General features: G+C 41.3%; 2 protein-coding genes across 2 annotated transcripts in view; one reads left to right on the forward strand and one right to left on the reverse strand.

Annotated features, from left to right (window-relative positions):
• LOC134205484 (uncharacterized) overlaps positions 1 to 16,369 on the forward strand; it is a 54,519-nt gene extending 38,150 nt beyond the window's left edge. Inside the window, exons 3-8 of the mRNA XM_062680762.1 lie at positions 13,324 to 13,594; positions 13,654 to 13,799; positions 13,868 to 14,053; positions 14,138 to 14,241; positions 14,345 to 15,498; positions 15,714 to 16,369. Of these exons, the coding sequence (XP_062536746.1) occupies positions 13,324 to 13,594; positions 13,654 to 13,799; positions 13,868 to 14,053; positions 14,138 to 14,241; positions 14,345 to 15,498; positions 15,714 to 16,108 (2,256 nt within the window). The 3' untranslated portion in view covers positions 16,109 to 16,369. The remainder of the gene's footprint in view (positions 1 to 13,323; positions 13,595 to 13,653; positions 13,800 to 13,867; positions 14,054 to 14,137; positions 14,242 to 14,344; positions 15,499 to 15,713) is intronic.
• The window catches only part of LOC134205483 (E3 ubiquitin-protein ligase highwire-like), a 269,802-nt gene that overhangs the window by 183,319 nt on the left and 69,376 nt on the right, over positions 1 to 17,107 (reverse strand). The gene's annotated exons all lie outside the window — the stretch shown is intronic.

Below are 17,107 nucleotides of genomic sequence, written 5' to 3' on the forward strand. Positions count from 1 at the left end.
TGGGAAATAGCTGCAATTTTTGAGTAAGAATCTAGTTTCAACATTTCTGACCAAATCTGATAAATTTCATTCGACATTCGTCAATAACTTTGATTCGTTCTCCAACAGCGTTTTAGCGATAACTCCGAAGCGCAATGGCCGAATGACAGCATTGTCTAATATTAACCTTTTGTCTGTGCTCTGGGGTCAATATGACCCCAGGCCACTTTGAGTGGCTGCCATTTTTTAAGTTTTCAACCGATTCTCCTAATTTTTGGTAGTTTGGTAAAACTCGCCGAGATCTGTCTCCTAGGTGCAAATTCGCTTGAAAAATCTTGAAAATATGTGCTACAGTGTCCTTTTTTCAAAAAACTTACGTTGTCTGTGCTCTGGGGTCATATTGACCCCAAATTGAAATTGCTATAACTATTTTAATGTTTGGCCAATTTTGGATTTTTGGGGCTGTTTCGAAAGATAATTTAATCATCTTTCAGGTCATTACCAAAGATTGACTATAGGTGGGCGGGTACATCGCGGGGAGGGGTTTTCGTAAAAAAACAGTGATTTTTCATGCTGATTTTATTATATCTGAAAATCCTACCCATTTTGGACTGCACCTTTTCAAAAAGGTTGTGCAGGAAGGCATCTGCTTTGCCATGAGGCATTGATTAGTTTAGCGCTTGGTCGCTAGGTGGCGGTATATTTGAATTCATTATTTTAGACTACTCAAGTAACTCCGATGTATGGAATTTTCCTCATTGTAAATATTCTTATCGCACAATTTTGAAATTTGTAAAGATGACGTCTGTAACAAAGTTCGTCTGGTGGAAATAGACTGTCATGTGACGGAATAAATAATAAGGAAATTTACAAATAGGCGGCGCTAGTGTATTTGCAATATTCTTGCATATATGAAATATTGCTTTAGCTTGAGATCCCTCATAACTACACCCAAGTTGTATTCGACAACATTGTTCAGGATGTCTAGCACTACAAAGCGGTGCTCAATATAATGAGCACTTCTTCCCATTTTTTAATTTGTGCGATAAGAATATTTACACTGAGGAGAATTCTATATATCGGAATATCTTGAGTAGTCTAAAATAATGAATTCAAATATACCAAAACCTGGCGGCCGAGTTCTAAACTTATCAACGCCTCATGCCAAAGCACATGGCTTCCTGCATAGCCTTTTTTAAAAAGCTGCAGTTCAAAAAGGGTAGGATTTTCGGATAAAAGAAAATAATCATAAAAAATCACTGTTTTTGTACCCTTGTTCACTAAAACCCCTCCCCGCGATGTACCCGCCCACCTATAGTCAATCTTTGGTAACGACCTGAAAGATGATTAAATTATCTTTCGAAACAGCCCAAAAAATCAAAAATTGGCCGTACATTAAAAAAGTTATGGCAATTTCAATTTGGGGTCAATTTGACCCCAGAGCACAGACAACGAAAGTTTTTTTGAGCACAGACAGAAGGTTAAAAACATCATTCTGCATCAAATGCATTTCAACGCATCAAGCGCTTCAGCAACGCGAAGAGGTCTTCTATTAACCGATGCGGGCAGTTATTAAATTATTTTGCATTCATTTAAAACAAAACAATTTTGCAAATTATTTCAAAGCATATCATGCCTAATATCATGTAGCTTTCACTAAAAGTTCACGTAACCAGTACGTAGAAATCACGTAAGGTTCACCTGATCAAACACGTAATTACTTTCAAACTTCACGTCATTAGTAATGGAAAATCCAGTCAGATTCACCTGATAAATCACGTAACTCACCGAATCTAAATTTTGTTCAGGTTACATGACATTCAGGTCACTCTTACGTGAAAAGTGTGGTGGATGAGAACCACATTTGTTTTCAGGTAAACATGACTTGAAGATTTTTCAGAGTGTATGCAAACCCTTTATCCCAGTCAAATTCACCATACGCATATGCAGCGAGCATAGTAATTTCGACAACAAAAATGGTCCACCATGCTATAATGTTCCCATGAGAAAGGCATTGTAAAGTTTACTACAAACACGGTAGTATCAATTACGTTTTGCGTTCTACTGAAATCAAATGGTAAAATATTTTTAATAAATTAATTAACCCTCAGTATGGTAGGGATTACTATGCCGTTTCTTTAAATGCATTATCATCAAACGACAACTTTATTCTTTCAGTGGGACAAATTTACTCGAGTTTGAGTTTTTTTTATCAAACGTAACATGGGACAATTATGCGTAGAACGGCAGTGTATGAATAAATGAAAAACTACAAAGATTTTAAGTTGGCATAGTAAAACATAAATTTATTGCCATTTCCAACTTTTATTACTCAGCCGCATAACAATCAAATTACTAAACCTTTGGTACTTTGTTTCTGGTCAAACCAAAAGCCAATTCTTGGTTTCTTTGTACATACGTAAACATTTTTAAAACAAAGCCTTTGCCATTTTACATGAATAGTATTGTATTTCAGTTATCTCCGAGCATTGGAAACCCGAACTCAGAGATTTTTTCTTACAATCGCCATTTAGCTAGCTTTGCTAGAAAAAGATGTCAACTGTTGAAACCGTTCCCGACATCTTCAATTTGAAATTTGAATGAGTGTTATTGCAGATTTCCAATTTTGCAATTTCGATTCTCGGTCCGGTCATGGATGCTTTTGAGTGCGAAACATTCACGTTAGCAGTATAAAAAATGATACTTACTAATATTTTATAGGATGCAGAATTTTGTTTGTTTGTTTAGATTTGTACAATTAGAAAACGTGCTGTTGCAGTGCGATTGTTCTTCCAGCGTTGCCTAAGACTCAACAGACTAAACAGTTCTGTAAATTGATGATTCGAAATTTAACATCATTGAAAACGACAGGATATCTCGTGCGCCGAGACCGATTGGAAAAGAAGTGAGGTAATAATATGGTCTGGGGATATCCGGTTCCTATAGTGTCACTTCGAAGAAATCTGTTGTTGGTCATTTCTTGAACAGGTGTCACCATGATTTTGGATTTGTCATAATCCCTATATACAAATCTACCAAAATGTTATGAAAAGAGACTAAAAAAAGTGTCATTTTGATGAACCCAGTGACCCACCGGAATCCCGCTACACTGGGGCTGTAGATACTTTTGAGCAGTATGTAGCGGTGTAAATCTAGTCATATTATCAAAAGCACTTCAGTGCACCTAATAATATGACGTCCCCTAACCCCTAATCCTACGGTATCAAGCGACCCGTGCCAAGGGTGGAATAAATAGCAGGCCGCTAACGAAGCCTGTGGGGTACCTGAGCACCCCCCCACAGTATAGCGTTCCCTTACCACGTTATTGCGGAGCTCTGGCGTGGCGGACCTATTTTCTCGCGCGACTCGTGGGACCAAAATGTCGACCAAACCAAAAAAAAAAACAAATTTGAGTGGAGAGGGAGAAGCGTCTGACGAAAGGGTGGATCCCTTCGCCAGACGAAGTGGCCTTAACAGCTCGCCCCATCGATCGCCAGGGGCAGGCGATACAGAAGAGCGTGGCAGGTCCGAAGAGCCGCCCATTGAGATCAAGATGGACGGAGCTACCCTGACGGAAGTGATGACCAGTCACAAGGAGAGTGGAGGTCAGTAAATGGAGATGATTACAGGTGTAATAGACGTAATCATGTCCTTTCTGAACAACGGCAAAGCAGGAACGACGGAAATCAGTTCCTCCTTTTACGAGGACGACGGAAATCAGTTCCTCCTTCTACGAGGACTACCGAAGTTCGCCGGGAGGAAGACCTGCCCTGGAGGGAAGTTGTGAATCCCAAAAGGACGAAAAAGGAGCGACAATCGGTAGAGGAGGCGAAGGCGGAATGTTGCACGGAAGAGTTCCGCGTATAAAAAGTTGCAGAAGAGGTGCTGGGTGATGCGGTTCAGGTGAGAGCCCTATGCCCACTAGAGGAAATCCAGTGCCGAGGCTTGGACGAAATTACCGAAGCCGGTGAGCTGGTAACTGCACTGAGAGATCAGTGTGGCGTTGAAATCCAGGATATCGCGATTCGGTTGCGGAAAGGATATGCTGGAACGCATGTTGTCTCATTCCAGGTACCCGTGGCTGATGCCAAGAAGGATAAGGCCAAGTTGAAGGTGAGTTGGTCGGTATGCTCGGTGAGCGCAAATCAACAACCTCAGGCCTGCTTTAAGTGCTTCGATTGCGGACATAAGTCATATGACTACAAAGGTCCTGATCGGAGTCGGCTTTGCCGGAGGTGTGGAGCTGAAGGCCACAAGGCTCACACTTGCCAGACCGCACCGAGGTGTTTGATCTGTGATCCTGGCACAGACAACAAAGACCCATCCGGTGGGCAGGCCTGTCCGGCTTCCAGACGGGCTCGGTCATGCAAGAAGCTCAGCTGAATCTCAACCACTGCGAAGCAGTGCAAGCGCTGCTACAACTGCTTGCGAGAGACTTCAATGCGTGGGCAGTGGATTGGGCCTCTCGGTTCACTAACGCTAGAGGTCATACCCTGCTAGAGTCTCTAGCGGTACTGAACGTAGTCCTGCTGAACAAGGACGAAGCGGCAACGTTCAGAGGACCGAATGGCGAGTCATGCATCGATGTGGCCTTCTGCAGCGCTGGATGGACGGTGGAGCCTGAATGGAAGGTTCACGAAAGGTATACTGCTAGTGACCATCAGGAAATACGCTTTATGGTCAGCTATACCCCCAACAGAGCCACAAGGCGGGTCAATAAAGCCGATCTAGTATGGTGTACCTCGCAGTTAGACCCAGAAGATGGAAGATTCACTACGGTGGGAAAATCGGACTCTGGACCTTAGTGGTGATGAGTTATCCGATGTCCTAACACGAGCATGTGACGTGACAATGCCCAGTACTCTGGGGCGTGGAAGGCAAAATGTCATTTAAATGACATTATGTCAAATGACACGTGACATTTTGGAGTGATGTCACTCTCCAACCTCAAATGCTATAAGGTACACGGGAAGTGGAAAAGGAAAAATCGATAGTGCATGTTTGAATTAGTGTAAAACCAATTTAAATGATTTAAATGCATTTAATCAAAATGGGCTATCAAAAACAGTCAATTTTGCACCAGTTATGCGGTAATTCATACCATTTTGGTTGCTTGAAATTGATGAAAAAAGATTAAAAAGTCAGGAGTTGTTTTTCCACTTAACCTAGTGGAATGGGGTAAGTGGTAAACCCATGTTACCTGGACCTTCAATTGGGATGAGTAGTTAAATATAACTAAAATAAAAACGGTAATTGCTCTTCTAGTATCTAGTATCTTTTGTAGAATAATTTCATTGGCTTAACGGCATAGGTCCCGAAGGAATTCTCGTAATAGCTAGTGGAGGGCTGGTTTTGCCTTCTCGAACATTAAGTGTACGTAAAATCTGTAGGTTTGGCCCAAAGATGAACTTTTTATAGGAAAAATGGGACTTACAGGGTTATAAACTAATCAGCTTAGTTTAACGAATTGAAGTGATGTCTGTGTGTGCGTGTTTGTATGTATGTGTGTGCGCAAAACACGTACAAAATTATCTCCTATTTTAGAGCACTTGTCCTTAACCAATTTGTTCGCACAAAAAATTGCATTCAACGGCTATACAGGGGTTAGACAAAAAGGTTGAGATAGGTAAAATTATGTCGAAATTCAAATCATCATAACTTTGCGTAGAATGATCCGATTTTGATAAAATCAGGACCATCAGAACCGGACACTTCTCTAGTCTACTGTACCTCTACAAAACCTAAGATAGGTCCTTGGCCACCGTAGATGTTCCGAGTTTTTCGAAGGTATGTTCAAGATGCATTTTTTTCACTGCTTGTCATTTTATGTGACGTTTACTTTCGTCATGTTTTATGCTCTCTCCAAAAACTAGAACTAATATGCCGGCCAATGGTGGCTGTAGATCGAGAATCCATCAAAACTACGCAGAGATATGGCCATTTCCGTAAAAACGGTTCCGGGAACATGATGAAATGATAACAGATCGGAATAATGCAAATCTGGGTATCTATCTTCATGGCTTTGCAAGACGATAATTACAGAAACATTTCCAGAATGATAGTGTCCACGGCCACCTTTATAGCAGGTTCCAAGGGCCTTCCAGGAGTGACCGTTTATGGCACCGTCTGGAACTATGCGTATATGGGTGTCAAAATTCATGTTTTACCATGTCGATTAATATAGGATCTTTATTAAAGATACATTATGGTGACTGTAAAACTCTCTGGCCAATTTGTAACAGGTCCCGGGTGTTCTGCGAAAGTGGCATTTGTTCAGGGCCATATGCCAATTCCGAACAGATTTTACGAAAATGGCCATATCTTTGCGTATACCAAACGAATTTTCGATCTGCAGCCAGCATTGGTCAGCATATTACCCGAGCAGCACAAGTCAGACAAAATTGGTTGCGGCAACTTGATTGTGACTTAATCCGGGCACATATGAGTTGCAGTAACCTATGTGGTATATGTGTGCTACTAGGGTAGTTCTAGTTTCCAGGAAGAGTGTAAAACATGATGGCAGTATACGTCAGATAAAACGACAAGCAGAAGAAAAAATGCATTTTTAACATACTCTCGGAAAACCCGGAACATCTCCGGTGGCCAAGGTCCAATATGAGGTTTTGCATGGGGACAGTATACTAGAAGAGTTTCCGCGTCCGAAGGTCCCGGTTTTATCGAAATCGGATCATTCTAGGCAAAGTTATGCTGATTTGAACTTCGACAAAATTTTGCCTATCTCAACCTTTTTGTCTAACCCCTGTAAATATAAATTAATGTGAATTATGGAATGTATTCACCTACCGGTGCTATTTTTTTTCTTTCTCATACATTTTTTTCATGTGTAAAATATGTGAAAAGCATTCATATCGATAGGTGCATTAATCAGGCGTTTTATTATGTATATTAGTAAAATTACCACTGAAATCACAATGATAACAAAGAAGGAACACATTAAGATTCACAGCTATCAAAATAAACCCTAGAGGGAAGGAAAAATGTGCGTGATCAAAACATTTTCCACTTCCCCCGCAGTGTTTGATACCAGGGGTAAGTGTAAAATCTTTAAATTATTTGTTTTCATGGTACAAACCACTACAAATTGAATGTGATTAGTTCAATTGTATTGTAATGGTTACCTGTGAATCAAATTCACTGGAAAAAGGGACAATGTGTGCAAATAATAATTGATTATAAAATTGACAGTTCAAGCGTAAACCGTGTTAGTGTATGTATTATACCAATTTTAATATACAGTCGACTCTCTACATCTCGATGTTCTATATCTCGATATCTCTCCATATGACGATGGTTTTCCTGGTCCCTTCAATCTACATATATTTGGGCATTCTACATCTCGATAACCTCCCTATCTCAATATCTCTCTATCTCGATGTGTTCTGATCATATTTTGTTCTGGATTCACACTCCTTATGTCGATATGTTCAATTTTTTGGGCTACTAGACAATCTTTGGACAATAACAAACACATCAACAACAAGAAATGACATTTGTTTCGATGTCGTTTTTCATAGCAACGATTTTTTTTAGATCCAGTACACATTTAAATTTTCCCTCCATTGCTCGATCTCTCCCTATCTCGATTATCCCTTCAATATCGAGATGTGGAGAGGCGACTGTAGTATTAGTGTGGGCATCAAAGTATATTCTTGCACAATTTTATGGTGTGGTAAAAACTGTAAAGTATGTACAGTTCCAATTTTTCGAGTCGAATTTTATACTTACCCCCTTTTTCCACTTCCCCCAGTGTACCTTATTAAGAGCAATAAACCCTTTGACAAAAACATAGCTCTACTCAAGCGTTATGAGTACAACTAAAATTATGAAGTGAATTTAACTCCTGAAAAAAGTTATGGACAAATTCGTCAAATGACATGCAGAAGACATTTTACAAGACTGACTAGGACCAACAGCACACCTCCTGAGAAATCCCCGGAGATGTTAGCCAGGATCGTTTAAGATTTGTTCCCGAATCATGACTCATCGGACTGGCCCGCCACACCGTACGACCCTGGGTATCCCCGGGAGAGCCTTCGGCATACAGACCAATTTATTGCCTACTCTAAACAACTGGTAAGTTGTCAGAGAGGGTGATCCTGAATAGATTGACGGACTATACGGAGTGTGCTGGTGGCTTATCAAGCAACCAGTATGGGTTCCGTAAAGGCCGTTCTACCATCGAAGCAGGAAACGGTAACGGAAATGCCTAAGATAGCGCGTGGTTTGAATAGGAGAGGTATTAGGTACTGTGCATTGATTACACTAGATTTAAAAAATGCATTTAATAACACTAGCTGGGCAGCTATAGCTGATTCCCTGCATTGCTTGTGGTTCAAAGCAGAGGCCGGGTGCAATGTTAAAAAATAAATAAGGGTACACCGGCTGATGTGTCTGCGGGTTGCAAGCGCATACCGCACCATATCTTATAAGGCGGTGTGCGTCATTGTTGGGATGATGCCGATAGACATACTTCTGGAGGAAGATGTGGAGTGCTTCAACGACAGGGACTCGGTGCAAGTGCGACGAGTCAAGAGAGCAGCTTTGTTGCTCAAATGGCAAATGGACACTGCAGTCAAAGGTCGTTGGACCCACAGACTGATTCCGGAGGTATCGAATTGAATTAGTAGGAAGCATGGTCAAGTCAACTTCCACCTATCACAGGTGTTGTCTGAACATGGCTGCTTTAAAAAGTTCCTGCATAGGTTCGGGTTTGCAGATTCTGCGGAATACCCGGAATGTGTAGGTGAGGTAGAATCAGCAGAGCATGTGATGTTTGCATGCCCGCGATTCGATGTTTAATGCCGCCATGCTGCTTGTCATCGGCTGCGGGGACCTTCGTATGTAGATATAGAGGTCATTGCGGTTCACGCGTGGCGTTTATTGTGGGGGTGCTCGTCTCCTACGCGAGTTTATGATACAGACCGATGGGTTACTATCATAGCTTGCGATCGACGGGTGGTGAGGTTACCTCTCCCTTGATGTCGATGTTGCGCTATAATGTCGAGTGCGTTAGCATAGGCATGAGCGTTCTCAATAGTCCTCCCCTGATGTATTGCTTAATTGCGGGCCGGAGGATACGGACTGGCGTTAGGGTTTTGTTTTTAGTGGGTCGCTAAAACCAAAACCCTAACTGAGTTAACCTCCTCAGGTGGCGGTATGGTAATGAACCTAAGAACACGCGCGCAGGACATACGACTTCCGGCTCCGAATCTCCAACTACCAGGAGAGCTGTTTAAACACGGTGGTGAGGCACTGGCTAGAGCGCTGCACTGGGTAATTACCTAGGTTTGGGTGAATGTGGTTCTGCCACAGGAGTGTATGGAAGGTGTCGTGTGTCCCATCTACAAAAAGGGCGAACGCAATAACATTGCTGAACGCCACCTACAAGGTACTCTCCCAAATTGTATGCCGCCGACTAATACCAATTGCAAGAGAGTTCGTGGGGCACTACCAGGCGGGATTTATAGGCGAACGCTCTACCACAGATCAGTTGTTCGCCGTACGTCAGGTATTGCAGAAATGCCGCGAGTACAACGTGCCCACACATCATCTATTTATCGACTTCAAAGCCGCTTATGATACAATCGGTCAGGACTAGCTATGGCAGCTAATGTACGGAACGGATTTCCGGATAAACTGATAAGGTTGATCAAGGCTACGATGGATCGGGTGATTTGCGTAGTTCGAGTTTCAGGGACATTCTCGAGTCCCTTCGAAATATGCAGAGGGTTACGGCAAGGTGATGGTCTTTCGTGTCTGCTATTTAACATCGCTCTGGAGGGAGTAATACGAAGGGCAGGGATTGACACGAGTAGTACGATTTTCGCGAAGTCCGTCCAGTTATTTGGTTTCGCCGACGACATTGTTATTATAGCACGTTACTTTGAGAAGATGGAGGAAGCCTACATAAGACTGAAAAGCGAAGCTAAACGGATTGGACTAGTCATCAACACGTCGAAGACGAAGTACATGATAGGAAGAGGATCAAGAGAGGACAATGTAAGCCACCCACCACGAGCTTGTATTGGCGGTGACGAAATCGAGGTGGTGTAAGAATTCGTGTACTTGGACTCACTGGTAACCTACGATAACGAAACCAGCAGAAAAATTCGGAGAAGCACCATGGCAAGAAATCGTACGTACTTTGGACTTCGCAAAACGCTCCGATCGAATAAAGTTTGCCGCCGTACCAAACTGACTATCTACAATACGCTTATTAGACCGGTAGTTCTCTACGGGCACAAAACCTAGACGATGCTCGTGGAGGACCAACGTGCACTGGGAGTTTTCGAAAGGAAAGTGCTGCGTACCATCTATGGTGGGGTGCAGATGGGGGGCGGTACGTGGAGGAGGCGAATGAATCATGAGTTGCATAAGCTGTTGGGAGAACCATCCATCGTTCACACCGCGAAAATCGGAATACTGCGGTGGGCTGGGCACGTAGCCAGAATGTCGGACATTAATCCTGTGAAAATGGTTCTCGACAATGATCCGACGGGAACCAGAAGACGAGGTGCACAGCGAGCAAGGTGGATCGATTAGGTGGAGGACGATTTGCGGACCCTCCGCAGACTGCGATGATGGCGACGTGTATCCATGGACCAAGCTGAATGGAGAAGACTTTTATGTGCAGCACAGGTCACTCCGACCATGGTCTGGTAATAAATAAATAAACAAAAGTTTGATCAACAAAAATTCCACTGACAAAAACGGAACAATACATGTCAAAACCATCATCTCATAAAAAAACGATGCTGATTGAAATATTGGCTGCTTAGTTCTTGATGACTTGGCCTCAGTACTTCTAGTTGTAAAAAAGACAATCTAGAAAGGTTGTTGAGTTTTGTTAGTTCTATTTTTAATTTGGTACAGACATGTGTAAAGTTGAAGTTTAAAATCAGTAATATCCTTAACAAACAGTTCAGTAAATTGTAGTAACTAAATAACTTGATATTTCACGTATATTTGCTTACAATTTAGTTTCAGGTCGCGCGGTTTTGTCGTGGAATGGTATTCATGTCGCGCGAATTTGGCGCAAAAAATATTTCAAGATCTTCGTAACAACCTATATGTCAAGATCTTCGTAACAACCTGCATCTCTTTGATCAGCTGTTCGAACTGTAGTCGTATGACTACGTAGATTCAAGTACAAAGCGGTACTTCAAAAATGTACTCAACCTCAAATTTACAACATAGCCTACATATCATATTAATCTTCTAGTCGAAATAACTAGCTCTTTATGACTTTATAACGTATTAAAATTGCAAACTCTTGAAAGATCAGCTGTTTGTTGATTTTCTTAGTGTTGAAATATTCGTTAATCAAATGTGATATATTCGTTATTAAATTGTGATTTTTCGAAGAATCGAATGGATCATTGGAAACTGATAGAGGGGAGTGAAATTATTCGATAATTGACTGATTGTCAAATGGCAAATAGTATTTGAGAATAGAACACAATAGAGAATCGTTTACTGTTAAATATTATAAGATAAGATTTTAAATGTGATGTTTGGTAAATTTGCAATCGATTAATGGCAAAATCGTGGAAATCCTTTCTCAGCGGATCGATTATTAGCTTCCAAAACGTATACTTTTTTGTGGCAATCTCTTTTTTTCCGAATACTGGAATATACCCACATGTACATGTCAAAAACAGAGATGTAGTCATACGTCAAAACATTTTAAAGAATTTCATGATGTCGAGCGATACCATTATTAAAGGGGTCCCGTAGCGTAGTTGGCTACACGTTCACCTTATAAGCGGACGGTCATGGGTTCGATTCCCAGCCCCCCCACCAAGCCCTTGTCAGTCGCCTGAGGTGCAGCCCAAACGGTGGCGTTTTGGGGTGCGCGTCTCACCGACACGGCTGCCCGATGACGACTGACAAATTGTTCTTCTCGGAGGCATACCTCCAACGTACCCGGATAAGCGGCAACCGAACAATGCAACGAGCAATTGGATACACGATACGGACAAAAAGGACACAATGGACTCACGATGAGATGGACCCGGCAATGATAACAACAACGAATGTCTAAAAATAGATTCTGTGTGGATTCTGTACAGCAGAATACCACAGTAGATGACGGCACAGTAGCGGTTAAGAAACACAGAGTGCCTACCAAATAAAGAAATGAATAAAAAAAAAGCAATACCATTACAAAGGTTTCGAACAAGAACTTCTTCCACCTTATCCTTGACCGATTTTCTCGCAACAAATTGCATTCGACAGAGAATCCTGTCCCATTGTTTCCTATTGAAAATTGGCCAGATTGGACTATGGGCTCTAAAGTTATAAGCAAAATACTATTTTTATATCACACGAGAAAGGCTCCATCACCGCTAGGTGGATTAATCTGGGTTTTGATCACAAAGAATGCATATGCAAAATTTCAGAGAAATAAAAAATACAAAAATAAATCGACCTTCGATTTCACAGATAATTGCTCTTGTTGATTCTGTATCTGGTTTCAGGAAGAAAGCCTGAAAGTAGGCAATAAAATGATTAGTAGTGATTCATCATGGTACTAATTGATTCGAGGTGCCCAAATAGGATAAGAATGCTACATAAAGGGTCAGCTATGAATACAGCAAACTTATTGCTGTAGACAAAATGCGCAATACGCTATAAAAATATATTTGCGGGATTTGGCTGATGTACTCAAATCTCATATGAAACCTCGTCATATCCCATAATGGGCATGAGAGAACGTTCATTATTTTAATTTGTTATGCAACAAATGTTGATTGTTTATCTTTATGTTTGTATGAAAAAGTGTTACACTGGCGCCCAACGTGAGTCCTTACAAAAAGGGCTTGTTACAGTGGCGCTCAACTAAATGACCCACAAATGCATATAAAATTTCTTCTTCTTGTTTGAGTTAGTAGTTCGTTAGGCATTATTTCTCCGATTATATAGTTTGATTGCAACAAATTGTAGAAATTGAGGAAATAATAGAAATTGATTATGAGGATCAAGGAGTGGGAAAGCTAAGAGTTGGACTGAAACCATTTGGCCAAAGCACAGGTGGCGGCGTGAAGATCGTTTCGGGCAGTAGTTGCTGCCGTTATTAGTTTAGTTTGGTTAAGGATTAGACGAACATGTTGACTCGCATTTTGAGATAAAGTCTCATTAGTGATCAACATGTGCATTCTTTAGTATTGGGATTAAATCTTCTGGCCATCATATGTTCGCACATTGTTTTGTATATATAAAACTGTTACACTGGCGCCCAACGTGGGCCCGACAAAAAGGCGTTATAACAGTTACAAAAAACTTATAATGAACATTAATGGTACATATTTCTTGTCATTCCAGCTGAAACTATTCGGACAATATCACATTCCTAAAGAGGCAAAAAGTCTCAACCTGCGACTCGTGCAGCGCCACGCTCGCTTGCTGATCCAAACCGAACAGTTCGAAAACAGCTTACTGAACCGAGTGCTCATCAAGGGTAACTTTGCTGGGAACGATGGCCGCGAGCATATAGAGTTTCTGGATGGTGCGTTCTGCCGCAACAATGGCACCTATCCGGAGCTGGAAGTGTACAACATTCACACGGTGGTGTTTCACAAACATACGTTTTGTCGTAAGTTATATTTTAATGAGAAATAAGATTTGTTTCATCAATGGTGTCTTATTAAACAGAGGAATTCATGTTGAATGTTACGAGTTCTAAGGAGGTGATAATCATGCCTGAAGCTTTTTCCGTTCCGGAGAGCGAAATACTTTTCAATGGCGTACGAGACATTCGAATACAGGAAGATGCCTTCAGAAATTCGATTGCAACAAAGGTAAATCATGCGCAAAATAATTTAAATCGTTTTCAATCATTGTAATCTGAGTCGTTTATTTCAAACAGATCGACATCGTCAACAGTGCAATCAAAACACTGTTCGAGCTGAGGGCATCATTCCGGCAGATACAGTTCATCAACAGCACCATCGAAGAGATCTCAACCAAAGCGTTCGATGTGAATAAAATAGACTCATTGATATTCGAAAATTGCCGGATAGACGTACTGAAGTCGGAGGCGATCACCGAGAAGGTAATGCATGCAAATGCCAAACACATCGCTATACGAGACAGGGATTCATTGAAATATATTAATGGATTTATTCTATCGTACCAGCTTCTTTGTAGATATTTCACCATGAACAACTGCAAAATCAAGAGGATCGAAAAAAATTTCATTGGCGACAGCGGAATGATGATTTTTAACATGCAAAATAATGTGTGAGTAAATAATCAAAGGCTTTTGAAATAGTCAATGCTACACATGATTACAATAAAACCTTGAATATATATTTAATATAACAAACATGTCTTACTATTCTAGTATCGACGAAATTGCAGCCGAAGCCATCAAGTTCACGGGAATTTCGAGCAAAGTTGTGAACAACGTGATCAAAATGACGGGCAAAAATTGGTTCTTCCAGAAGCAAGGATGGACCAGTGTGCAGTTCCTGAATAACTCGTTCGGAGAGTTCAACTACTTCACCCTGGAGAGGACATCGTCTCCAGAGGTGTGCAAGTTCCACGGGAATTCTGTGACGATCCCTGCCATCCGCAGTTTCAGCTTCTTCCAGCACAAGGAATGCTCCCTGAGTGAAATATCGTTCAACAAGCTGTGCAACTGCGATGAACACTGGTTGCAGGAGCTGTACTTCCAAGATTACGATAAGCTGCTGAGGGAGAGCTACTGTAGAATAGATGAAGCGTTGAGATACTGCTTCAATGCCACCACATTCAATGTGAAAGTTTATATGCAACAGGTCTGTGATGAAACAACCCGAACCATAGACTGTTCGCGCAGTCAAAAAGAGAAAAAGGTGGAACCACATTTTGTCAGTCCGGATGAAATTGAATCACTCCAGTATAACGATTATATTCAATACATTCTTATCGGGATTGCTGTTATCGCTTTGCTGGTGATCATAATTCTGTCCGTTGTTTTCTGCAAAGTGTGCAGTCGGAGACAAACCGACAACTCCGGCGACGTAATATCCAACGCCTCCTTCACCATGACACATAAGCCATCCAAAGCATTTTCTAAGGACGATAAGAAGATAATACACCAAACATTGGAGACTATCAAAGAGAAACAACCACCGGAAATGTATGAAGCCATTTTTATCCATACGAAGAAACTTCTGGATGGTAATTTTACCGAGACTGAGAAAGTGCTGACCATCGGAGAAATCGTTCGACTACTGAATGAATGCGAGAACAGTGGTGACGATTTTGTGGCATTTACCGATATTCTGTATCGTCATCTCGCCCCGAGCACTAGTCCTACCCCACACGAAACTGTCTACGCTGAACCGACAGCCCCACAGGATGGTACAACCATTATTCAGGGAGCGGGTGCACCCGATCACATATATGCCGAGTTGACCAGTGCTGCACAGCCGCTACTCATCAACGAATACTCTGCGCCGATGGATTTGAATGATTCACACTACTCGGAACCGGTGCAAATTGTTGCTAAAGGTAAGTTTCTTATCGCATTCCGCAATTCACTTTGTCTTAATTACGTATAGTTCTAATTATAAACTGACTTGCTGTCTAATCAGTTGGGACCGAAATAACATCGCACTAGGGTTCATCCACTGAATAACTGATCTTTCAAGTTCCAAGGGCTCAAGGGATATAAGAATTAGCAAGAATTTAGTTGTTCGTAATGGTTTCCTTTTTCTCTTTCCCAGATAACACCCGAACGCTAATAACTCCGTACGCCATAGGAAACAATATTGGCGATACCATGATGCAACAGCAACCGGGACCGTCGCGCAATTTACCGGATATCCTCAACTCGAATGGTGGCAACAGTGCTGGTAGCACAAGTACCACTCCCCCAAATGCCATACCCGTTCCAGAGCCGCTCCGGTACATGGACCGATCACCAACGAGCAGCAGGGAAATTCCCGAATATACACTGCCCGCGAAAAAAGTGCCCCCGCCAAAACCTGCCCTCCGGCGTGAGCCAACGGTGGAGTCCGACACCGGCTCGTCGACGTCCAGTTCAGACCACTCGGAGCACTCGGGTGGCAGTGATATTACCGTTAAAATAGACGATATCGTTGAGTACGCTGATGCGTAGCATGAGAATGAGAATTCCACGTCCATTGAGGAAAAATGTTATTATGTAATTTTAACAAAAAAACGAAACGTCCAAAAATCGATTGTTTAACCTGGAATAGTAAGTTCTCGCAAGGTGATATTAATTTAGTGCAGAATGTATTTTATAGTATGGCAATAAGAACAGTAACAAGTCTAGTGGTTTAGTAAATTATCGCGATAGTGGAATGTGGTGTAAGCATCAGAAAATATTATTTCAATAAAAGACTTCGTACTAGCAAAATTTTGCAATCATTTTTTTATAGTCTGGTTTTTGAGGGATTATGGCGTGCTTTTGGGTAGGGGCGAATTAGTTGAAAAGGGAATTTTATAAAAAGGCTCTGTCCATCACGAAAACAGTTTTTTAAGTATACATACAGCGAATGTTTTCAATGTTTTTCAAAAGAACTAATCTGCTTTTGTAAACAAAGCTTCAAACGTTGAAAAAAATCGAGGTTTGAATCTTTGTTTACAAAAGCAAATTAGTCGTTTTGAAAATTTAGTATTGAATTATTCAAATGACGGTCAATACAAATTTTCTAAATATATATGATCAATTGACAACGGGGCAGAGGGGATTCTAAAACGGTATGTGGACAAAATCAGAGTGATTCAATTTCGAAATACAGTAGAATCTCTTACAATACGATGACAGTCACCCAAAGCGATCGTCAGGTCATATGTGCCTCACGATATGAATTTTCGGTAAGTCTACCCAAATTTCTTAAAACGAACATTTAAACGTCGAAATCGTAAGCTTTGTATGTTGGTTGTTCCATCATAGGAGACAACCAGATAACAGAGCCACTTTATTTCGCGCACATAGAAAAACTGTTACAGGTAAGATGTATTTGTAGGGGATATTATGTTTAATCAGATCCTAAAAACTACGGTACATAACAAATAAAGTTTTAGTTGTTAAAATCGCTAGATGACTGATTCTTAAGTGTTTGATACATTATTACCCACCTTCAAAAAAATG

Source organism: Armigeres subalbatus, chromosome 1 (assembly GCF_024139115.2).
Source record: "Armigeres subalbatus isolate Guangzhou_Male chromosome 1, GZ_Asu_2, whole genome shotgun sequence".
Taxonomy (NCBI): Eukaryota; Metazoa; Arthropoda; class Insecta; order Diptera; family Culicidae; genus Armigeres; species Armigeres subalbatus.